This window comes from Lissotriton vulgaris, chromosome 8 (genome assembly GCF_964263255.1).
Source record: "Lissotriton vulgaris chromosome 8, aLisVul1.2, whole genome shotgun sequence".
In the NCBI taxonomy this organism is placed as follows: Eukaryota; Metazoa; Chordata; class Amphibia; order Caudata; family Salamandridae; genus Lissotriton; species Lissotriton vulgaris.
In genome coordinates, this window is record NC_141696.1 from 333,727,966 (window position 1) to 333,753,436 (window position 25,471).

At 44.2% G+C, this 25,471-nt stretch overlaps 1 protein-coding gene across 3 annotated transcripts in view; it reads right to left on the reverse strand.

Moving 5' to 3' along the window:
- The window catches only part of F5 (coagulation factor V), a 786,312-nt gene that overhangs the window by 423,876 nt on the left and 336,965 nt on the right, over positions 1 to 25,471 (reverse strand). For all 3 annotated transcript variants that reach the window (XR_015299279.1, XM_086934096.1, XM_086934094.1), the window contains exon 10: positions 612 to 823. Coding sequence is in view for 2 of the 3 variants with exons in the window: in XM_086934096.1 (XP_086790222.1) it covers positions 612 to 823 (212 nt within the window). In the remaining variant the exon portion in view is untranslated. The remainder of the gene's footprint in view (positions 1 to 611; positions 824 to 25,471) is intronic.

Below are 25,471 nucleotides of genomic sequence, written 5' to 3' on the forward strand. Positions count from 1 at the left end.
GATTCTTCTAAGTGTTTCCTGAGATATGGTTGAGCACACCCCGACCTTTAGGAGTCTGGGTGAACTCGATGATGAAGCATGACACTACTAGAGTGTGTGAGAGTTATTCAACAAAAAGGAATTGCTTCCTTTCCCACACCCAGTGAGCTTCTTCTCCCTACCATTTTTTGATTTAAGTGGGGTACTTACAGTGATATTGTGTTGACTTGGGAGGATATATCCCCACCAGGAACCCTCTCCGCCCTTCTGGGGCCGGAGAAGTTTTCTTCTCCCAGTGGCTATAGTTTACAAACAAAGATAAGCTCGACAGGTGCCTGAACTGACTATGGTGGACTTAAGCAACGCACAACCTGCAGTATATGTCTGCCACCTCCCACCTCATATCATATATCTGCTGACCGTTCAACCATGGACAGCAGTAGGGCCGTCTCAGTTCCCACTTGAGCCTAACTGATATCTTTAGACTTGCCCCTGTTGCTACACTAACGCTTAGCTGGACATAGTTAAATTTCACCCATGCATAGGTAGCAACATAATGGGCTGATGCGAAAGAGATGTTTGTTCAGTAAACAAATTACTCAAATAAATAACTAAATATGATACTATCTTACCTGCAGCTGCCTTGTGTTTACTGTCAAGGTCTTACAAATCAGAAGTTGTCCAATAAGCCCAGATGCAATATCGCTGGTCATGTCAACAGCACTATAATATGGCCTTGTCACACACTGGGCATCATTTTGAGTTGGCCCATCAGTGTCATGAATATACCACTCATAGGTAAATGTTTCTCCTGGCTTTACTGCATGCCTCTGTGTACTGTTGTCTGTAAGAAAGAATATCAGTTTTCAGTAAAAAAAAATACAGAAAGCATGGCAACTGAGTCGTTGATGACCAGTAAACAAAATGTTATGCTATTAAATCCTACACAAGATGATTAGCCTTCAGTGTGTAGGAACAGGGCCTAACCTAGAGTTGTTGTTGTCCTAGGCAAGCATGCAGGACTCCCCATCACACCTCATCCTTATTGGCACAAACATGTGCAAAGCTGAACAAAGAACAAATACAGTTCCATTTTCACCTAGTGCAAGTCACATGCATCTCCCGCACATTTAGGCCCTCATTCTTACAGCTGTAGTAATCCAATGAGGTAATACAACCAAGGGTTAAAGCAATGCTGAGGGGCTTCTACCTGGTTCAGTATTACTCCCTGTTCCCAGTACTAGAGTATGGAATGGGGAAATGTGATGCTACCACTCCGTTTTCCTCATTCAAAACTCATTATCATGCAGTTGTTCCACATGCAAATCTCACCACTTTGGGCCTGAATCACAAACTACACTTTGTAGTGAGTTTTGTAGTACTACAGTAGTACTAAACAGTTGACTGCAAAGCGCTTTTCACAAACTAGCCTTTTGTAATTAGTACTTTCACTTTTGAATAAGCTTACTATTCTGTCTTTATAAACTGCTCTTTTGTAGTGACTTACGTTTGTAGTAGCTTATATTATTTTCTATGGGAGAGTATTGTAGTACAGTGGTTGGTTATGTGTAGTGCTGGATTTACTACAAAAGTAGTAAATGTACTCAAAAGTGTAAACGTACACAAAAGTGTAAGTTACCTGTGTAACTCAGGATTGTTAAGTAGTAACATATGTCCAGGGAAACACCACTGGGTGAATTCTGAAATTTCATGCCTCTTGTAATACCTATTTGATAGCATACTCCTGTCTGCAATGTGGACTATGGAATCAGTGTCCTACAGGGTAATTGGGCTTAGAACTCAATCAAAGAGAAAACATTTGAAAGCAAATGACAAGTTAAATGGTTAGCACTACCCTAACATTTTACAACTGAGTTCTGACATCACAATGTATGTTGCCAGAGTTAGCAGCCAAGGGGAAAGACTGATCAGAGCAGCTGTTTAAGGAACAAAACAAAATGTTGCTTTTCATTCTACTGCTCTGTTTTTCTAGCTGTATAGTGAAATACAGAAAGGAGATATTTATGGAAACATTTTAGTTTTTTGCACTTCTGTAATTCTAGAAAAGTTAGAATTTTTCTGCATATTTCTACACATTCTGACCAACGTTGCCTCTTATAAAAAAAACCTGCCTTGTATTAAACTTATTCGAATATATTTTTGCAACAAATATCTAACTGCTTTTTTGATGGTTTAATATTGCAGTAGAGATTCTATTTGTATTATTTATGTTTGCAAATATGCTGTCTTTCATATGAAAAAGCTATGCAGCAACATTTTACATGGTTGTGGAAAGGCGATGGTGTGATCATGTCTTATAAGGAATAAAGTACCCCCTGAAGTACTCGATAAGGATATTACAAGTCAGCCCAGAGATCCATGACCTTACAAAGGAACTCAGTCTTCGGCCTCGTTCCTCTACATGGTCATGGAAATCCTTGCGACTTGCAATATCCTTATAATGTACTGCAGGGGGTACTTTATCCCATATATTAATAAAGCCATAATCAGTGCCCCCTGTTGTCGCATCATACCAGACAACTTCTAAGCATTTAAGTAAAATAGTTGCTATATGCTTTCCCCCAGTGCTCATTCATTTTGCAGAGAAAAGATGTGCATCTTTCTCTGGACTCAGTCTTGTAATCTCTTATCCTCAAAATGTCATTATGTAGAACCACTGTGTAGTGGTAGTTTGGACCTAGTTACCATAGGAAATAAATGTTTTGGTTTGCTAATAACGTTGACGTAATTTGACGAATCCTCATGAAAAAGTCCATTCACTTCAGCTCCTTCCTGGGAAGTTTTTGGGGTGATCCATCAAGCGGAGGCGCCGAGGATAAAAAGAGGGGATCCAAAAAAGCAATTTCCCCACTCAGTTCCTATATGGAATGTTAGACACCGCCACAGCTAAAACAGCTGGAAAATATTTTACCAAATTCAGCAAAAAGCTAGATCTTTGCCCACAAAGTGCGCTATGTTTGTGATTTGTTGCCAATCCGTTCTGTTTTGAGAAATTAAGGTGTGCATCTTTCTCTGGACTCAGTCTTGTAATCTCTTATCCTCAAATGGGCATATTTGTTTCAGAACGTGTTCACACTGCATCTGCAATCATGACAATTGCACAATCATTAAAAGGTTTACATTCATGAGTTTCTCCAATGTAGTTTGAATGTTCTATTTAAATGTTTGATGCTCTTCACTGTCAGGGTACAGGTGGCTCATAATCAGTCGTAAACCTTCCCTTCAAAGTGTCTCACCAAACACTAAGGTTGAGGTTCAGCAAATCATCACCACTTTATTACTGCAGAAGATCCCTGTGGAAGGCACTTGAAGTGTGAGAAAAAAGAAGTAAGGTGATGTAGGCAGAGAGACAAACGAGAGAATATTGATGAAAGCCAGAGAGATGGGTAGAGAGATAAATGAGGTAGAGGCAAGGGTAAAGTTTTAGCAAGAGGCAAGGTAGAGAGAGATGAGATAAAACAGGTTAGATATAAGGGAGAGAAGAAACAGTGAAAGAGAGGGAAAGCAAGGGAGAATTAGAGAAAGAGGCATTGCGGACAGAGGGAAGTGAGAGTAAGCTAAAGGGACATAGACAAACCATTCCGCGTTGAGTAAAGAACATGGCATGATGAGAGAGACCAAATCTTACCGGCTGAGGTAAAAAGACATGTTGCAAAGTTACAATTACTCATTGCCTAGTTGAACTTCATTCCAATGGTAGTTAAGCTAGAGTGTTGTTTCTCGGTGAGGCTATGGAGACAAACAGCGGTGGTGACACAAACAAAACTATGTTTAATGTGCCCTGGAATGCTTCATATCTCTTATGTTGCTCCAGAAAATGAACCAAAAAGGTCAGCTTTTCCCAACATGTTACATATAAATTCTTGCTGCTGTGTACTTTCTTTCTGGAGGAAAAGTTCTCATTAATGTTTGCAAAGAGGCTGCACTCTTGCTAATAATCATGGGAATGTTTAAAATCTATTCCATACTTAACCCTAAGGCCCTGTTTAGGAGCAGTCCATTAATATCCCCATTATTTCTTTGCACCGGAATTATGATTACCAAGGGTCGTTAATGCAAGGGACGCTTGGGGACCCAAATTTTTGTTTTTATTATCAGACTTAACCTAGAACAAGAATGACTAAGGCTGAAAATAGGGAAAGAAGGAGGAATATAAAGGCAGACAATCGTGATAAAAGGAACAAGCATTGGCATAGCCAATAGGTCTCGCCTTTGGGAGCTATATAGTGTTTAACCATGCAGCACTTTATCCTGGGTACTACAACATCTACTGTTACTTCATGTGCAACTGGTGAACGGCTACACACACCCAAGTTTGGACTTTCTTGCTAGTTGATGAAAACTGGAAATGCAATTCATGACCAAAAAGGGCAAGTCTGCAACCTAAAAGAAATTAAATGATGAATAAAAATAATGTTATTAAAATAATACCTTTACTAAGTGCACCAGTCGGTGATGCAATGAGAACAAGCACTTTCAATGCAATAGGTCTCGCATTTGCGAGAGTTTGGGATATTGGCATTGTAAATGTTAATGTCTTTTATTTATGTGTTGCGGGTTTTCAAAACATATAAAAAAGTCATTGTCATTTACAATGACAATAGCTCAAATTTGGTAATGTGAGACCTATTGCATTGCAAATGTTTCCCAATATTTGTTCCCTTGTAGTTCCGTGAGTTGTGGGTCTGGTTCGGTTGTTCCAAACCCGTTCGAATAAATTCATCAGAAATAGACGATTTTGGTGTCAGCAGACCGCAAATCACGAGTGTAGCGTGTATGAGCGTTTTCGCATGAATCGATCGATGAGAACACTCCGTATTCAAGGATTTCGTTTGAACCTTCGGGTTCCATTTTGTGTACGGCAGCCATTTTGTATGGTTGCCCTCACATAGGCTGAAGACTACGGCCGAACGAGTCCTTGAGACACGTATGTCTTAGCTGACTTTTGAATGACCTGGCCGAACTGACTCCGTGCTCGAGGCCGACCTCGCTGAGCCAGTTCCTTGTTAAGCAGCTGGTCAGATAAAGATCAAAGAGTAGGGCTGGCCCGAGTTTATGGTACACTGCTCCCACCTTTCTATCTCACTTCCAATCTGTTTCTGTTCCTTCCTTTACAACATAATCACTGATTTGGGTTGAGGGTTTATGATGGGTTTGTCCGGCCTGACTGAACAGGATAATAGAATGTGCTTGGTCATTTCTGGTGGGCTGGGCAACGGAAAATGGGATTGTCGTCATACGCTACTTTCAAAATGTCACTCTGCGATTGGTCAATTTGTATGAACCCAATGCTAATTTGAAATGTTGCTTGAAGCTTGATTTTTGGCATAAAAGACCATGCTCCGCTCATTGAATTTGTGCAGTCTCTAGCGAACCACCCGTGTGTGCTTCGTAGATCTCTGTTCCTGGTTGCAGCCAATAAACTTTGGTCCTTGACGTCATCAAGAAGTATCCTGTGTCTCTGTTTGCCAAGACAAGGGAACTCGAAGGCATCAGGCGTTTTCCCTGACGCCCCTGGGTTCTAAAACCCGGTCCAAGCCCGAAGATTGTGGAGAGCTTCTTGTGAAAATTCTGGAGGAAGGCCAACCACTTTATCGACCCCTGTATGTCGGCGTGGTCCGAAGGTCTTTGCTGCGAGGTTCCCCGCTTTTCGACGGCTACGAAGGACTGCTGCCCTGACTGTCGCCTTGTCTTGGAGCCTTAGACGATTTGTAGAGCGAGACGATTGACGGGTCTTCTGGTGACGCCATCGACATTTCAGTTAAGTATGAGTGGAGCGTCTCCTAGTCCTTAGTTTGTTTTTGGTATCCCTTTAGTGGATCGCTTTGATTTGGTACCTGCAGGCCCCAAAGCCAAGGGACTCGTGTATTCGCGAGATTATCGTTTTGAGATTTCCCTTGTAGTTAGAAGCTAGACTAGTGAGCAAGATGCCTGGTCTTAGCAGACTTGGAAAGATATTTGGTTGTGGTTGTTCTAAGGATTCCCGGTTAGAGGATTCGTGTCCGGTTCCTCCAATTGGAACTCCTACATACGAATTATACGTGAAACATGGTGTGGGCCCTATTAGTTATAATGAGATCTGGGTAAAGTATACGAGAAAAGACGGTGTCCTACAGTGGCCCCGTTACGGTAGTTTTGAAACTGAGATTTTAGACAATCTCGAAGTGAAGTTGTTCAAGAAGAAAGCCCGGCCGGCAATGTTTGACTCCTTCCGCATATGGCGCAAAGAGGCCAAACAGAAAGAAATTAATCTAGCGCAGAAGAATAAACGAGAACGAGGTATGTCAATGGTACAAGCTGCTGTTGTGTATAGGGATAATGAGGAAGAGCAAGAGAGCGAGCAGATGCTTAGAGTGAAGAAGTTAGCGGTAAATAGATGCTACCCAGTTTTGCCGCCTAAAGAACAGGAAGACAAGAAAGATCTTGCGAAAGATCCTTTAATGTCACATCTATTGAGTTCACCACCCCCTTATGCACAGAGTGCTACGGCACCACCGCCACCAGTTGTGGCTGTGCAACATCCGGTTGTTGTGCCACCTGCGATTCCTCCACAGCCAGCTCCTCTTCCGTTGGCTGCTGTTCCTTTGGCGCAGCCTCCTCAGGGGCCGCCAACTTTGCCTCCCCCTTTGTCTGCTACTCCTACGCTTGTCTATAATACTCCTCCTGTTCCGACTTTGGATTCTTCTACTATTGTTCCGTCTTCCCTTATTCTTCCATCTTCTCCTACTAGACAGCGAATGACTGCTGCTTTTTCTGGTTTCTTTTCTCCTTTGTTAGGACAATTGGGTATGTCTCCTGTGAATGAGCAAAGACAATCACGTAGTCAGTTGCCTGATACAGATGAACGTGCAGTTTTGGATCATATGGCACGTAGATGGGTTACGTATACCTCCCAGTATGATCTTGAGGGTATTATGGATGTTTTCTGGCAATGGAAAGCACCAAAGCAACGGTACGTCTTTGAAATGATGTGTGTGTTCCTCCATGAACAATGGATGGACGAAGTGGGTAAACCTCCTGAAGAATTGTATCGATTGCGTTCCGAGTTTGCGAAAGGGACGATTGTGAGTCTTCTTGACATTGAGAGAGCAATTGCGACGTTGCTGTCGTTTCGTATTAATTCTCCTTCTGAGCAGTTGTTTGAGCCTGATTCGTCGGTTAGGAGAAAAGCGCGTCAATATCCGATGCGTGAGGTTCCTCTGGTATGGAAGGAAGCAGTACAGGCTGATGCTGGATTGGGTATTGTAGCTGCGCCTGTGCAATTTCAGCGAGTATGGGTACATGTTCCTTGGAAGCGTGTTGAAGTTTTAGCTATTAAGCAGTCTTTACCTGATCCGCGCAAAAATCCGGCGGGATATTATAAAGAGCTCACTCAAACTGTGGGTTCGTGCATCATGACTTTAGCAGATATAGACATGTTGTTTGGCAATGTTGTTCCACAGCCTATCTGGAACGTGATTCGACATACGGATCATGATAATGAATTGGGTGATACATGGGTTAATATTGTTGCTGCGAATGACAGACAAGTTGGAGGTGCTAAACCTGAAGAAATATTTGCTCAACTCCCTGGTAGGATTATTAATTTTATGAAGACTTTGATGCCCGAAGTGCATGTTAATTGGGACAAGTTGTCTGCATGTAAGCAGAAGAAAGACAAGACTGTGTCTGATTTCTTCACGCGGTTTGAAGAGACTTTTGTAGATCATAGTGGTCAGGATATGGCTACCGAGGGTGGCCAGAGGTTGTTCGTCGACAAATTTGTACATAATCTGCTTCCCGAGTTGTGCACTAAGTTGAAGGATTCCGAGAGTACTTGGGCAGTCTCTACGCAAGCGCAGATTTTAGCTACGGCTCAGTACTATGAGAATAGGCGCAAAGATGAGTTAGAGAAAGCGGATAAGAAGACTAAGGAATTGAAGACTAAAGTTCTTCTACAACAAGCTTATCCACCCCGTACTAATAGTCAGCGCGATTATCAGCAACCTCAGCAATAGTCGAGAAACTCACAAAGGAACAAGTCTTCTCAACAGTGTTTTCCGTATGGGCCTAATCAGTGTGCGTATTGCAAAGAAGAGGGTCATTACAAAAATAGTTGTCCGGTTTTGTTACAGCGCACAAATGGTGTTTCTGGTGTTAGAGGTCGAGGTGCTCAACAAGTGCTTAGAGGTAGAGGTCGCGGACAGAGCGTACGTCCTTTGCCTCCACAGAACTCGATGAATAGTTTTGATCAACAGCAAGGTTCGTCTGGTAGGACAGCACAGTACTATATGGATGATTCCTATGTTGAAGGTGACGAAGTGCACGGTAATGATTGTTAGGACAGCCATGGACAAAGAGAGGGAGTTGTTTCAGTTCCAGTAGATCAGAATGGACCTTATGTAGAAGTGATTGCATCAGGTGTGTCAGAGCCTTTTCTACTAGATACTGGTGCTACAAAGAGTTCAATTATGCACTCTAAACTCCCTGGCTTACCTTTGTCTGGCTTTGATAATGTTTCTGTAGGTTTTTCTGGTGCCCCCGTTACAAATCCAATTTCTGCTCCATTGTCTCTTTCTGTTGGTCCTCATAAGTTCGAAGCACCCTTTATTTTGACTACAGGTTGTAATGAGAATCTGTTGGGATTGGATTTATTGAAGAGATTGTATGCGACACTGTATTGTTCTCCGTCAGGAGTACATCTTACCTTGGGTGAGAGAGTGATCTCTCCGATGTACCTGTCGAAAGACAGACTTCCACCTGAATTGTCCTATTTACCAGATTCATTGTGGGCTACTGGTCCGAATGATGTGGGCCTCCTGGAAATTCCTCCATATGTTGTGACACTGAAAGTGAATGCTAACTTACCGCGCATTCCACAGTATCGTATCTCGAGTGATGGTGAGCGTGCACTTTTAGCGATTATTTATGATCTGATCGAAAAGGGTGTTATTGAGGAAACAAGAGGTAATGTGTGCAATAGTCCCGTTTTGCCTGTTCTGAAGAGAACTGATTCTTCACAGCCTCCAGTATATAGGTTTGTCATCGATCTTCGCGAAGTAAACAAGATTGTTGTTCAACAATTTCCTGTTGTGCCTGATATAACTGCTTTGTTGACTCTGATTCCGGCTACGGCCACATGGTTTTTGGTGATCGACTTGAAGAATGCTTTCTTCAGTATCCCGATTGCCATGGAGAGTAGGGACATCTTTGGATTCTCTTTAGGAGGATGAAGTTTCCGCTTTAAGCGCACTCCTCAAGGTCATTGCGAGAGTCCATCCATCTATAGTGAAGCTTTGAAGACACAACTTGATCTGTTGGTTTTACCTGATGGTGCAGCCCTTATCCAATATGTTGATGATTTGCTAGTTGCCGCTGATACTGAGGAGATTTGTAGAGATGCCACTTTGTCATTGTTATGCCACTTGTCTGATTTTCATCACAAAGTTTCTCTCTCCAAGTTGCAATATTGTCGACAAGAAGTAACCTACTTAGGTCACCTCTTATTGAAGGAGGGAAGGAAATTGACCCCAGAGAGAATTCAAGCTATTGCTAAAATTAGTGTGCCTACGACACAGAGAGAAGTACGTGCGTTTTTGGGTATTACGTCGTACTGTAGACAATGGATTCCTAATTTGTCTTTGTTAGCGAAGCCTTTGATAGCACTTACTGTTAAGGATACTCCAAATCCTATTCCTTGGACTGATGAATGTCAGAAGAGCTTTTCTGAATTACGCAATGCGTTGTGTTCGGCTCCTGTGTTGGGTACTCCCGACTACAGTAAGCCTTTCACATTGTATGTCCACGAGAGAGAAGGATGTGCATTGTCAGTGTTGACTCAACAGTTTGGCGATAAGCAACGTCCGTGTGCTTATTTTTCATCGACTTTAGATCCTGTAGCTAGAGCGTTGCCGAGTTGCTTGAGAGCTACGGCGGCATTGGCTGTTTCAATTCGACAATCTGCTGGTTTAGTTATGGACAATGCGTTAATGGTTATGGTCCCACATGCAGTGGATACCTTGTTGAACCGTACAAAGACACAGCATTTAACTAGTGCTCGGTTGTCTGGTTACGAGTTGACGTTGTTAGCGAGTCATGTGCACATTAAACGATGCAACACGTTGAATCCAGCTACGTTGTTGCCAATTATAGTTGAAACAGATGTTGAAGAACAGCATGACTGTTTTCTAAGAACTGAAGTAGAAACGAAAGGGAGAGTAGACCTTAGGGACACTCCTATTCCTCAGTGTGATGGTACTTTGTGGGTTGATGGTTCGTGTTTTAAGATGCCGAATGGTGATACGACTGCAGCATATGCTGTTACGACTTGGCATACGATTGTTGAAGCTGCATGTATCCCACATAATTCAGCACAAGCAGCAGAGTTGATTGCATTAACGAGAGCATGTGTGTTGGCGAAGGGAAAACGAGTGAATGTGTATACTGACAGCAAATATGCCTTTGGCGTGGCTCATAGCTTTGGACGTTTGTGGCGGGAACGTGGGTTCCTGACTTCGCATGGAACGAAGATCCAGCATGGACAGTTGGTGAATGAACTCCTTGAATCTCTTACTTTGCCATTACAAGTAGCGATTGTCAAATGCAGTGCCCATAAGAAATTTACGGATGATGTTGGTCGCGGAAATGCGTTTGCGGATGAAGTTGCGAAAGAAACTGCGAAAAATGTGATGAGTCGAATGTAAGTTGCAGGTCCGGCGAGATGGGTTCCAGAGAAGAGTATGTGTGAAGATACGATTGAGAGTGTGAAATCCATTCAAGCTGAAGCTACAGAGAAAGAGCTTAATGAATGGAGAGAAAGCAAGGGTAGATTGGACTCGAATGGTTGTTGGACTGATTTGTCCGAGCATCAGAGATGGTTGTTGCCTGACGCGTATGTGCTTCCAGTTGTTAAAATGGCTCATGGCATGGCACATATCAGCGTGAAAGGGATTTGCAAGTTGTTGGCTCCGGTTTGGCAGAATGCGGGAATTCCAAAATGTGCAGAGAATTTGGTCAAGAACTGTATGGTGTGCTTGATGTACAATCCTGGTAAGGGAACTCCAACACCAGCTGGTCATTTTGCTCCTCCTATGTATCCGTTCGAGGCTTTGCAGCTAGATTTTATCCATATGGAGAGATGCAACAACCTGAAATATGTTTTAGTGGTTGTTTGCTCCTTTTCTAGATGGGTAGAAGCTTATCCCCTTAAGGACAATACTGCCTTGCCCACAGCGAAAGTTCTGATAAAAGAGTTTTTCCCTAGATTTGGAATGCCGAGAATTATCTGGAGTGACAATGGGAGTGAATTTGTGGGTCAAGTCATGAAGAGAGTGTGTGAGGGACTAGGAATCCGGCAGAAATTTCATGCTGCAAATCACCCCCAATCAGCTGGTTTAGTTGAGTGCTATAATGGCACCTTGAAATTAAAATTAGCCAAAATCCAAGCGAGCACTGGTCTACAGTGGCCAGATGCTTTGCCTTTAGCGCTTTTGTCAACAAGAATGACTGTGAATTCGAGAATGGGTCTGAGTCCGTATGAAGTGGTCTTTGGACGCCCAGCGAATATTTGGGGTGTGCCTAGACCAACTAGGTTTAGTGAGATCGAGTACCCTGTGTTGCTTGATTACTTGTGCGAACTGACGACTAAATTACGTGTCTTACACCAATAGGTACACGATAGCCTACCAAAAGCTTCTGAGGATCCAGGCCACGCTATTGAACCTGGTTCGTGGGTCTTCATCAAAAATTTTCAGCGGAGCAAGAACAATCAGCCCCGCTGGACAGGACCCTATCAAGTGCTCCTGTCTACACGTTCGGCAGTTCGAGTACAAGGCAAGAGAAACTGGATCCACGGCGTACACTGTAAGCGAGCACCATTGCCCTTACCGTACGATAAGTGGGTCCAGGAGGGACTTCCAGACTCTGAAACTGACACTGTTTCACAATTTTTGCCATTTAGTGATGCTCGTCTGATTGGTACGAACTCTGAGAAACAAAGTGACAATCTTTTACAAGAAGCTGTGCCTCCTTTGAATCGATTGAACACTATTGAGCCTGAACTCCTGTTTAAAGATCAAGAATTGCCTGGAAGAAGCAGCTATAATTTGCGACCGAGAGTCGTGGACAAATAAAGCACAAATAAAGTTTTTATGATTTTTCTGTTTGCAGGTTAACTCTCCACCGAGGATCTACTTATTTTTGTTTTTCGAACCGCCATCCGGGTTCAGCTGTAGGGTCGCGGTTGCCGAAAGTCTTTGGAGTGCAAGCCTGAGACACTAGGTCGAAGGTTCTGGTTGGCCTAAGGGAGTTGCCCTAGGTTGACAGAGGCATTCCTTAGCATAGAACACCCTACCATCGCGAGCAGCATATTTAGTTTAGGATGGATTTCTTCGAGTTGGAGAGACCTGCACGGACAATGATTTTTAGAAAGAAGTTATGCAAATTGATCACGAAGAAACGTTTTATAATACCGTGTTTGTTTTTGTTATTGAGTTTAATGGTATTCATAATTGGTTATGTGACATTTTTTTTAAAGTGACGTTTAATCCCACTGTGCAACCTACACCTCCACCTACTATTTCTTCTCATTCTTTTCATCCTTTGCCTGAACACGAGGTAGTTAGACGATTGGAATTCGCCAATAATTCCTTTATTCAACTTTTGCACCAACACCAGTTAGTAATGAACACGACAAATTGTTGGATCTGTGGTCTAATGCCCCATACGACCGATAAGGGTATTCCGTACTTAGTTTTGCCCTTCAGTTTAAATGGTTCGATTTGGGCTTATAGAACGATGTTTATTTATGCCCATAGTGTCTATCCCTTATGTTCACCGAAAGACAATCCGAAGAATAGTGCTGTTGCTAGAGGCATAGTCGACATGGTTAAAGGGACTAATGCAGTTGACACTATTCCGACAGATGAGAAGCAACCATATAGTGGTTGGGATATTACTGGATATGGAGTTAGTCTGAGTGTTAACCAGCGAGCGAAAAGTTCTCCACCGATTTGGATAGTGCCCCATCAGGGTCGCTATTGTGTGCAGGGTAATGGCAAGAATCCGAGAGCTCAGTTAGGGAAGAGCGTTTGTACTGATACTTACGTATTTACGTCCCAGTCTTCCCCAGCATTTTTAGCTGCTAAGGGTACCTACTTTGTTTGTTATGACAAAGTGTATACATGGTTGCCCCCTGATTTTTTGGGCACATGTTTTGTTTCTTTCCTGTTGCCTCCCACTTTTACAGCTGCGGCAGATTACCATAAGACGAGAGTTGCTAGAGGTGTCTTTAGTCAAGAAGACACTGCAGGGCAAGAGTTAGGAGATTTCTTTAAGGGTTTTCTGCCGTTCTGGGGACCGATGGCTAACAGCAGGAATATTCGCCAGTTGACGAGAGTGGTTGAGTCCACCATTGTCGAAACTGCTGGTGCCCTTAGTAACTTGACTGCTGAGCTCCAGTCCGATAGGCTTATCTCACTTCAAAATAGAGTTGCCCTGGACGTCCTACTAGCAGACCGAGGTGGAGTATGTAAACTGATTCAATCAAGCTGCTGCGTTTTCATTCCAGACAACGCTCCATCAGTTTTCCAGGCCATTTCCAAGCTACACAAGATCTCCGATTCTGTCCATTTGGACAAAGGAGATTGGTCATTGATGAGATGGTTATGGGGATTGATATCCACTTGGGGTTGGAAGATTTTGATGGTCATTGGAATGGTCTTAGCTATCCTTTTCATGTTCTGTCTCTGTGTACAGTGTGCTCCTGCTATTTGTGGCCTCTGTGCTACTTCGTGTGCAAGGAGACCTGTCCAGAGAGAGGTACTAAGTAATAGGATGATGCTACAGCAACATATCAATGATCTGATGAATATAGAATCTATAGATCCAGATTCAGATTAACATGGGTTTGAATTTGTTGCCTATGTAAGGGCAAAAGGAGGGTCTGTAGTTCCGTGAGTTGTGGGTCTGGTTCGGTTGTTCCGAACCCGTTCGAATAAAGTCGTCGGAAATAGACGATTTTGGTGTCAGCAGACCGCAAATCACGAGTGTAGCGTGTATGAGCGTTTTCACATGAATCGATCGATGAGAACACTCCGTATTCAAGGATTTTGTTTGAACCTTCGGGTTCCATTTTGTGTATGGCAGCCATTTTGTATGGTTGCCCTCACATAGGCCGAAGACTACGGCCGAACGAGTCCTTGAGACACGTATGTCTTAGCTGACTTTTGAATGACCTGGCCGAACTGACTCCGTGCTCGAGGCCGACCTCGCTGAGCCAGTTCCTTGTTAAGCAGCTGGTCAGATAAAGATCAAAGAGTAGGGCAGGCCCGAGTTTATGGTACACTGCTCCCACCTTTCTATCTCACTTCCAATCTGTTTCTGTTCCTTCCTTTACAACATAATCACTGATTTGGGTTGAGGGTTTATGATGGGTTTGTCCGGCCTGACTGAACAGGATAATAGAATGTGCTTGGTCATTTCTGGTGGGCTGGACAACGGAAAATGGGATTGTCGTCATACGCTACTTTCAAAATGTCACTCTGCGATTGGTCAATTTGTATGAACCCAATGCTAATTTGAAATGTTGCTTGAGGCTTGATTTTTGGCATAAAAGACCATGCTCCGCTCATTGAATTTGTTCAGTCTCTAGCGAACCACCTGTGTGTGCTTCGTAGATCTCTGTTCCTGGTTGGAGCCAATAAACTTTGGTCTTTGACGTCATCAAGAAGTATCCCGTGTGTCTGTTTGCCAAGACAAGGGAACTCGAAGGCATCGAGCGTTTTCCCTGACGCCGCTGGGTTCTAAAACCCGGTCCTTCACCCTGGGACTGAGAGCAAGGAACACAATCATCCTAGAAAGGTCACACAGTCAAACATTTCTACTTTCAACATTTTTATTCCACCAAAACAAAAAGTATTTCTTGTATTTACTTCTTCGTCGGGAATAAGTATGTTTGTATTTCTCAAATGTGTGCATAACTGATGTTACTACTTTACTGCCCATAAATCGCGTTCTCTTGTAAGAGCCGCCCTTCTCCCAGGGGCGGCTCTAGGCTCATGGTGGCCCTGGGCAGGGAGCGTAGGTAGGGGGCCCCGGAAGAGGGGGTCCAGGTGGGGCGGAGCACAGAGGCCAGTGAAGAGGGGGGGGTCAGGGTGTTTGGAAGTGGAGCAGAGCCGGAACCTGCCAAATCCCTGCCAGGGGCCGCCACACAAATATGTATCCATCCTCAGAGGATTATTATATTAAGTATATATATTGGCGTGGTGGCCCCTGGGGTTTGGTGGCCCTGTGCAGGTGCACAGCTTGCACATGCCTAAGGCCGCCCCTGCTTCTCCCCAGGTCTAACAACGGGAGCTCTGGGAACATGTTCAACAAACCACAGCAAAGCTCTGCTTGAAGAATTGTAAAGGAGAGGCTCCTTTTCTGCCATTCTCTGCAAACTGTAGGCAAAAGAACAAAAACGATTTGACTGTTTGCTTACAAGATGTAAGACAAAAAGGGTTGGATCATATAATGTTGAAAACAGCTGTGGTGCTTCGCCGCTGGAGAGGACCTTGTGCCTTAATCTGTTTTCGATGTTCCAGTAGCGCTGAAACGACTGAGAGGATAAACCGGAGAGCACAAAAAGTGGAAGACAAAGAGGTGAGTAAGACACTGCCCCTTGGTTCGCTCGAGCAACCCCCAGTCTGGTGAAGGGACTGCTGTATGTCTTTGAAACTGGCATGTATTCCCCTGACAAGTCTATAGTGTTGAGGGTTTAAGGGGCACTGCCCACGGTCTCTATTGATTAAGCCATTGTGGTTGAACGCTTCTCAAAGACCTCATCTACCCCGCTGCGCAGGACGCACTTTAGGAGGGAGGCTAAAAATACAAGCCCCAAAACGCCCTGACCAGCTAACGACGAGGCAGGAAGCCTCAGCAGCATTCCAGTCGGACACTTAAAGAACTCATCTGCCTCACAGGACCAACAGCATATAAAGAGTGTTGCCGAGTATGTTGCCACCTGTCTTGTTAAGTTACCTAAAGGCCAGTAAAATGAGAAAATACAACATTTCCTAATTTTTTAAAGAAAAACAAAGTGAAAACCATCCCAAGATCACTCAGACTTTTCAAAAACATTCCTAAATTAAAACGAAAGTGAACCGAAGCAGAAGTTCACTGGCTAACACAATTACGGAAAACTCAGAAAGAATACATATTTAAATATGAAGCAGTATGTGCTTCTCTCACCAGTACACAAGCTTTCACCCTCCCTTACGCTAACAGCAAATCCGCAGTCTCAGGACAGGGTCAGCCCACCGGAAATCAGAGAAGGAAACAAAACTAAACCAGTGGTGCGCGTGCACCACAGAGGAGCAGGGCCGGGAATCGAAACTAGTGGTGCGCGCGCACCACAGAGGAGGGAGGGAGCGCGGCAGCAAGGCGAACGCGCGCTGTTGTCCGTAATAAACACCGATGGGAATGGACGTTGCAAAGGCGGGACATGCGCCAATTGCGTGCCTTTTTTTTAAAAAAAAACACGCTACAGTCAATGCCTGCCGGCGAAAGCAAAATCACACACACAAGCGTGTGGTCAGCTTTCGAAACCCCCTTACAAGAGAAGAGGTCTCGCGCTGCGCGAGTACTGCTGCGCACTGTAACGCTAGGAGCAAGACCTAAAAACTATATTGATTAATGGCAGGAATGACATGATGCATGTTACTTGATTATTTTTACAGCTACTTTCTGAACTGTGCAAGTAAATGAGGGATGAATTTGTCTTATTTTTATAGTTTCAATATGCTTACTGTAATTTCGCATTGTGGTTAATAGTCTTTATTAACCAAGGTTTACAATGTGCAGTGCCTGGACAGAGCTTAAAGGCGCTCTTTTCAACTTATAGTGTGCCATTGAGTACTTAATTAATGCATCGACCTACCTAATGCATCACAAAACCTAAAATAATTCAATGAAAACGGTCTAATAATCATAAGCTAACTTCCGTAGAAAGCCCGGAGCACTTAATGGTCTTGGGGCGTACTCGAAAACAGTCACTACATTACATAACAATTTTTACTAAAAAGTCATGAAATTTTCAGGCTACATCAATTTGAACACAACATATCTTATCATTAATTTCAGCTGTCCCATATTATTATGCTAGTTTCACAGATATATTCTTAATTTTTCCTTAGAAATGCTTGCTGTTTCTAAAGTGTTTGAAAAAGTAATTTCTGTACTTGATCAACCTGTGAAGTGGCAGGCAAGCGTATTAAATTAATAGGAATACCACACATGTCCAGGACTGGAAATAAGGTATAAGAACGACAAGCAGTGAGTTCACAACAGTGTCTATAGGACATACAGCTGACAGATGAACACTCACACTTTGGACTTTTTAGACAGCGGAGCACAAATAGAGGACCTTAGTTGAGAACAAGCATTGGTGGGATTCAGGAAAATAATTTGGTTGGTGGCAGAAGCAACACAGAGGAGGAAGGGAAACACAAATGTAGGGGGTGCCTAAGCAATATGATAGAAGGTCGGGTGGGGGGAGGACACCAAAGCAACACAAGGAGGTAGGGGGACACCAATGCAACACGAGGAGGGTGGGAGAGGTAGAAAAGCAACATGGGCATTGTGGTAAAGCAATACGAGGGTGTGGGGGGGAGCAGAACTATAATGGGGGAGAAGAAGGACGCAGGGGGGATGAAAACAACATGGAAGGGCTGGGAGAAGTACTATGGTGACTGACAGTAACACAGAGAGCACAGAGAGAGAAGTAGACGAGGGAGACAGCTTGAAAGCACTCATGAAGTACTCAATAGGGGGGACAAATACAATATTGATACGGTGGGACACACATAAGAAGCAGGCAAATGAGTGACAACAAAGTCAACCAATGGCAATCAATAAGTGGGCTTCCAAGCCCCTCCATATTCTTGTTAAGTCACAATATGCCTCACACTTTCCAGTGCATGTGCTCTCTAGTAGGCTAGTATTTTCCTTCGACTTTACTGTTCTCAGTCAGTGTGTTTGGTTAGGAGTATGTATTAAGCTGCTTTACACTGTTCATCTAACTACATGAAAAAATAACCACAGGAAAGTGCTACAAGAATTGTTGAGTGGTACTTAATCATTGAAGGGCCTACCACAACATGACAACAAGTGGGATTCAGGAATGGAAGCACCTTCTGAGCTACCTCCAGAAGCAGAACTGGGATACATGTAAACAATGAGTATGCGCTGCAAGACTACATCTAATTTCGACCCATGAACACATGACTGATGGCTATAAAGTCAGACAAAACTGTTACCCTTAAGTTGTAAGAAAACACAATCTCCCACTTAAAATGGGGTTCCCTTAGAACAGCAAATGAGGAGTCATCATGTACTGTAAGCATTTGTTAAATATGCAGGCAACTGGTGGCAAGCTAAACTCAAGAGAAGTTTTTTTTTCATGGGGTTTTATATATATATATATATATTGTTCAGATTGAACTGTGTACTGAAGCACACCTGGATACACTCAAGGGCGATTAGCTCCGCTTTACAAATCCTGTTTTGCTATTATTTGAAATATGTCAGAAAACATTTTCTTTTGTTAACAATGTGGTAGCTGCTGTAATCGACACCAGAAATTCACAGATCAGCTTTTATGCAAAAGCAAGACCTGACCAGAGAAACCTTTCAGTTTGAGGCTTACCTAGAAGAAAACACTTAAAAGGTGCCTGGGCGTTATTGCTGTGCACCACAAGCATCTGTTTTAGTACAAGCTCTATTATGTTTTAGCAGTACTATCTTTATGGTTCATACATGACCACCTGCTTTACAAACTTGAATAAGAAGCATGTGTAAACCATTCAAAGAGTTTGCCTATGTTCCTGAATTCGAAATGTTTTTAAAAAGGCCTTGGTTGGCAGTCTCATACATCTAACTGCCCAAACTAAATTTGCAATCGTTATGGAAAGTGTTTTCCTAGTGTTAATAAATATGTTATAAGAGGGGGAGCATTAGCTATAAAAAGACTGAGCTTGGCCAAAGTGCAGGGCGGTACAGAATTCCAATGTTTATTAATCTTTCCAATGCTCAACTGGAAACATTCAATTTCAAGATTGGACACTGCTTTTACGCAATGGAGATACTACTTCACTAAATTAGGCACCGATATAAAGCATACAGAGTCCTGGCAGCTATGGGATGCTAAAAAGCAACGAGGACCAGCAACTACCCCACCAAGATAACTCAATGACAATATAAGACCAAAAACATGACACACAAGGCCGGATCTATTTTTTCATTTAGCTACTAAATAGGCTTCATCCATAAAGATTTTGCTTAGTGGTGTGGCTTGCCCTTGTAACAAGTACTCTTAACTTTCTCCTGTATTGCAGGGGCAAGCCAGGCTCTTTGTACTGGTTGGCACTATCTGCGAGAATCAAAAGGAAGTTATCATCGATTACTTTGCCATGAGCACTATATGATATAACATCATCAATGTAAGTGAATATTGTTAAAATCAGTCAGGGTCTACACTGTTTCTAAGATGTAATTGCTTTTTAATGAATGTATTTGATGTTTTTGCTCCAGTAATATATATGTCACTGTTTTATTGTATCATATAGTTTGACTTATTAGTTTGAGTCTCTATATGATTTTTATCTATGTTTAATTAAATTTATAATTTTTTAATATACACGTTATCTTTTGGCAATTCTTCTTCTCCATTGGTCCCAGCATGTATGGTCACTTATTGTGGATGGCCTAGGTTTTTGAATTCATATGTTCCTTTGTAGCAACACACCGACTAAAAAATATAGTTAGCAAGCAAATAGTGAGTAAATTAACTAGAGTCTGAATTTTTATAAAAGGGAGGGGACAATGTAAAGGGTAAAAGTTGAAAGCGAATACAGGTACAAGAGAAAAGCGCCAAACCTGGATGGCTGCATTAATCAACATGAAAAGAAAGCGCCAGTGTTGACCGACTACATAAAGTGATGTATTACTGGCTCCATTCAACTGGCAGGTCTTACATTTTATTAGGTTGGGTCGCACACCAAAAGTAAAGACCATATTCCGAGCAGGGAAACTTATTTTGGAGGACGTCATCTCCTTTAGACAGACGTCTCTCAATACTTTGGAAGATGTGTTACCAGCCTTCCGGTTGAGTGTTCTTTGTCGTGTCGCGGTCTAGTCCTCCTTCGACACGTGACACCCGTGGGGTACGCCGGGAGTGACGTGACGCGGCGGACAGCCATTCTACGACCGCAGCACAAGGGACAAGACGGCTCTCCCTGTTACCACAAAATAAAGAAGTTAAACTGTACGCACGTGTCTGTCCTCATTACTGAGGGGGCAGAATTGTATTCCACAGTGGCAACGAGGCAGAGAACCCACTGCTCACCTCCCCGCCAAACATTCATCATGGAGAGCCGGCACATACACGGCTGGATCTACCACCCAGCCAGCCTGCAGTGGAGAGGCAGGCAGCCCAACTCACCTTCCTTGGGCGTCGGCGCGCTAATCAGCATGCGCTTCCTGTCCTTCCAAGTTTCCTAAGCTGCAGCTGCCACCAGTGAGGCCGGAAGACAGGTTGATCCACACCGCGCCCTAAGCAAGTGGGCCATGCCAGGGATTCCTTCCCTTCTCCCCTGCTCTGCTCCGCCGGCAACGCGACGCCGGCACACAGCGCACCTGCACCCCTGCTCCATCGCCCGCAAAGGGCCAGCGGCTTCTGTGAGTACCCTGCAGCCGGCGTCCTCTGCCTGCAGACATGCATGCCCGTCTCCTAGGATACCAGCCAGCACCCTACACAGCACCACTCCGCACCTGTACCCGTAAGCAAGGCGCCCCCCCTCCTACGCTGCTCACGCCATGTGAATACAGACCTTCTCCTTAACGAACCCGGTCCCATTTCTCCCCAAACTGGGGGAACCAGCCATGAAGTGGGCCGACTGGAAAGGTTACTTCCTTAACTACCTCTACGCACTGGAAGACGAGGGGGAAGAAGAGTTCTCCAGTAAGAGCAGGAAGAAAATCCTCCTGCATAATTTGGGACAGGAAGACCTGCGCGTCTATGAAAACATAGTGAAGAAACCGAGAGCTTCCGCCAACGATAATGTCTTTCAACATGCTCTCGATGATCTGGATGGCCACTACCAGCCTGTCATTTGCACAGCCATCGACCGGTACAAGTTCTTCCAACGCAAGCAAATCGAGTTTGAAACAGTGGAGGACTACATGGCAGCCCTTAAGAAACTAGCCATCAACTGCAAGTCTGGCACCCTGCACGATGACCTTATCAGAGACCAAATCATAATGCACACACCCCCATTCAAGAGTCCAAGACAAGCTCTGGGTCAATGGAGAAGAGTTCCTCCCCGAGGTCATCGCAATAGTCAAGAGGGCTGAGTTGTCCTAACGGTGCACACTTGCTGTCAAGAAAGAAGAGTCCCGCAAGCAAAACGCATGTCCACTTCTGGCTCGGAACCCAACAGGCAACCCATGCTCAAATCAAAGGGACCCAACCACCCTTCGGGGGATCGGCAAGGAACCTGCCTCAGATGCGATCGGAAGTGCCAGGGGTTCCATGTCAAGTGCTCCTTCTGCGAAATCACAGAGCATTTCGGAAAAGTCTGCAGACGGAAGCCCAGAAGCACCACCATCAAGTACATGCAACAAGATTCTGACGGCCAAGACGCAGCAAACCAATCTGACCAGGAGTGCATCCTGTGCATCGAACGCAACATCCTGGGCGTCGGCAGTATGCTCAAAACAAAACCCTCTTGTTTACTACTGATCAGGGGTGTCCAAATAAATATGGTAGCGGACTCCGGCTCCCCATACACGATCATCCAAAAGGAGATATGGGACGCAGACTTTGCCCCCTTGGTAGGAGATAACCTTCACCCCACCGACATTCACCCAGTCACGTATACAGGAGAGAAGATCTCAATGGTGGGGTTCCGGCGGCTCCCATTTGAGTTCAAAGGCAGACACACCACAGCCAAGTTATACGTCGCACAGAAAGGTCCTTCCGTCCTGGGGTGGGCAGACCAGGGAGCGCTGGGCATTCAACTCAACCCAGGCGGCAACACCCAAGTACTTTTAATGGACGATCCATCCACGACAGCCTGGTTAAAGTAGGAGTTTCCCCCAGTTTTCAACGCAACAATGGAAAACTGTCCAAATTCATGCACAAGATCATGCTCAAAGAAGGAGCAGTGCCAGTCTCCCACAAGGTCAGGAACATCCCGTTCAACTGCAGAGACGCAGTACAGCTGGAACTGAAATTGCTGGAGGACGACGGCATCATTGAACCAATAGAGTGCGCCGAATGGCTTGCGCCTTGAGTGGTGGTGCGCAAACAGTACGGAAATATTTGTTCATGCATTGACCTCCGAGAACTCAATAAAAACATAATTGTGGGCAAGATCTCATTGCCCAAAATAAACGAACTACTAGCACAAACCAAAGGGGTCAAATGGTTTTTCACCATCGACCTTAAAGCTGCATATTAACAAGTGTCGCTACACCTGGCGTGCAGGAAGCTCACCTTGTTCATTACGCCCTTCGGCTGTGACAGGTCCCGACGGTTGTTCTTTGGCCTCGCATCCGAAACGGCTGTGTTCCAAAAGCTTATGCACGCACTATTCAAAGACGTCCACAGAGTTCTCTACTTTCAAGATGACATCCTTGTCATTGGAAAGACCAAGGCCGATCACGACCGCATCCTGCACACCGTACTGCGCAAGCTGGCAGCAAATGGTCTCAAGGCGGAACTCAAAAAATGCAAGTTCGGGTTACGCAAAGTGACTTACCTGGGACACAAAATTAGCGATGCAGGCATTTCTCCGAAGGCAACAAATGTGGAAGCCATCATGTCTGCACCATCTCCACAAAGCAAGGAAGACGTCCGCTAATTCCTGGGCCTGGCGGAGTTCTACAGCAAGTTTGTCAGGAACTTCGCCACAAAAACGCACAACTTACGCCAACTGCTCAAAGACAAAAGGAAAATGCTACTTACCAGTATGCATCTGTTCTTGGCATGTAGAGCTGCAGATTTCTAAACTTTGCATTAGACCGCCACCTGGTGCTGGGCTTGGATGATTGCATGTTGTTGTCGTCTTGGAAGAAGTCTTTTGTAGTCACGAGATAGGTGACTCCTCCCTTGGACGATAGTGCGCATGGGCATCGGCTCCATCCTTAGATTGTTTTCGCCATGATGGGAAATGATGGAATTAGTAGAAATAAAGAAGGGATGTCCATGTGTATATCTAATTAAGATGAAACTGGAACAGATACAGGTCCCGGGGAGGTGGGAGGGCATGTAGAAATCTGCAGCTCTACATGCCAAGAACAGATGCATACTGGTAAGTAGCATTTACCGTTCGAGGCATATGAGCTGCAGATTCTACACTTTGCATCGATTGTGCAGCATTGTCTCCCCTAGCGGTGGTCACCTGTATCCGTTGCAGTAGTTTGAAAGAGAGTTTTTAGGACAGCTTGGCCTACTGCAGCTTGCTGCTTGGCTTGCACATCAATACAGTAGGGTTTAGTGAAGGTGTGTGTTGTAGACCATGTTGCTGCCTTGCAGATGTCTTCTAGGGGAATGTTCCCTAAGAAAGCCATGGAGGCTCCTAGTTTGCGTGTGCTCTAGGAGGAACTGTTAATGTACGTTTTGCTTTTTTGATAGCATATTTGTATACATTTTACAATCCACCTTGCAATTCCAGCTTTAGAGATGGGGTTGCCCTTATGTGGTTGAGAGAAAGCTACAAACAGTTGCTTTGTTTTGCGAAAGGATTTGGTCCTATCCAGCCGCGGTCGGTAGTAGGAGCTCCTGCAGGGCGGTGACGTGGGGAGGGGCAGGGTGGGGCGTAGTAATGTATGGATTACGGAGTTTAACAGGTATGTAGTGCATGCAACGAAATTCGTTTTATGTATTCATATGTTTACTTACCTGTTAAACTCCGTAATCCATACATTACTACCCCCACCCTGCCCCTCCCCCTCCCCCGTGACCGCCCTGCAGGAACTCCTACTACCGACCACGGCTGGTCCTATATATATATAGTAGAGAAGAGCTCTTTTAAACGTCTAGGGTGTGTAGAGCTCTTTCTGCTACAGAGTCTGGGTTTTGGAAAACTCTACAGATTGGTGTAAATGAAACGTAGTTATGACTTTTGGAAGGAATTTAGGATTTGTTCTGAGAACCACTTTATTACGGTGTAATTGTAAAAATGGTTCCTGTATAGTGAAAGCTTGAATCTCACTAACTCTCCTAAGAGAGGTAATAGCTATTAGAAAAGCTGTTTTCCATGTGAGGAATTTCAGTTCACATTCGTGTAGAGGTTCAAAAGGTGGTCCCATGAGCCTTGTAAGAACAATGTTTAGGTTCCACACTGGAGAGGGTGGTAACCTGGGAGGAATTATTCTTTTTAATCCTTCCATAAATGCTTTAATAGCAGGCACTCTAAATAAAGACAGATGTTGTCTATTTTGTAAATATGCTGCAATTGCTGCCAGATGTAGGCGTATAGATGACTATGCCAATTTACATCTTTGTAAATGTAGAAGGTAGCAAATGATATTTTGGATGGAAGCATCTAGGGGATCAATTTGGTTATTGTTGCAGTGAATGGCAAATCTTTTCCATTTAGCAGCATAGCAAGCTCTAGTAGTAGGTCTCCTGGCTTCTTTAATGATATTCATACAGTCTGGTGGTAGGTTAAGATAACCAAACTCTAAGACCTCAGGAGCCAGATCGCCAGATTCAGTTGGCTTGGGTATGGATGTCTGATGTCTCCATGGTTCTGCGTTAGCAGGGATGGTGTCAGACGTAGTTTTTAGTGTGGAACTAGGGATAGTTCTAGCAGTGTTGTATACCACGGTTGGCGTAACCATGTGGGAGCTACTAAAATCAGTTTGAGCGACTGTTCTCGTAGCTTGCGCACTATTAGTGGTATTAGTGGTAGTGGCAGAAAAGCGTACGCAAATCTGCCTGACCAGTTCGTCCATATCGCATTGCCCTTGGACAGCGGGTGTGAAAACCTGGTGGCGAAGGCTGGGCATTTTGCGTTTTCATGTATGGCGAACAGATCTATGTCTGGGTGACCTCACTTGTGAAAGAATGGTAGAAGACCTTACGGATGTAGTTCCCATTCATGAATTTGTTGTGTCTGTCGACTTAACAGATCTGCTATCTGATTGTGAACTCCTGGAAGGTGTTCTGCTAACAGATATATGTTTTGTGGAATGACCCATCTCCAAATGTTCTGTGCAAGCTGGGACAGCTGTAGAGAGTGTGTCCCCCCCTGTTTTTGTATATATTACATGGCTGTCATGTTGTCCGTCCGGATTAATTCCACCACAGCAGAGAGTGATGTGTGCGGCTGTCCACCAACACCAGTTCTGTTAGTTGTCCTTGAGCCTGATTCCACTGGTGTGCTAGCCATTTCTGTAACGGACGCATTTGCAGTCTTGCATATGGTACAATAAATATGTAAGATGC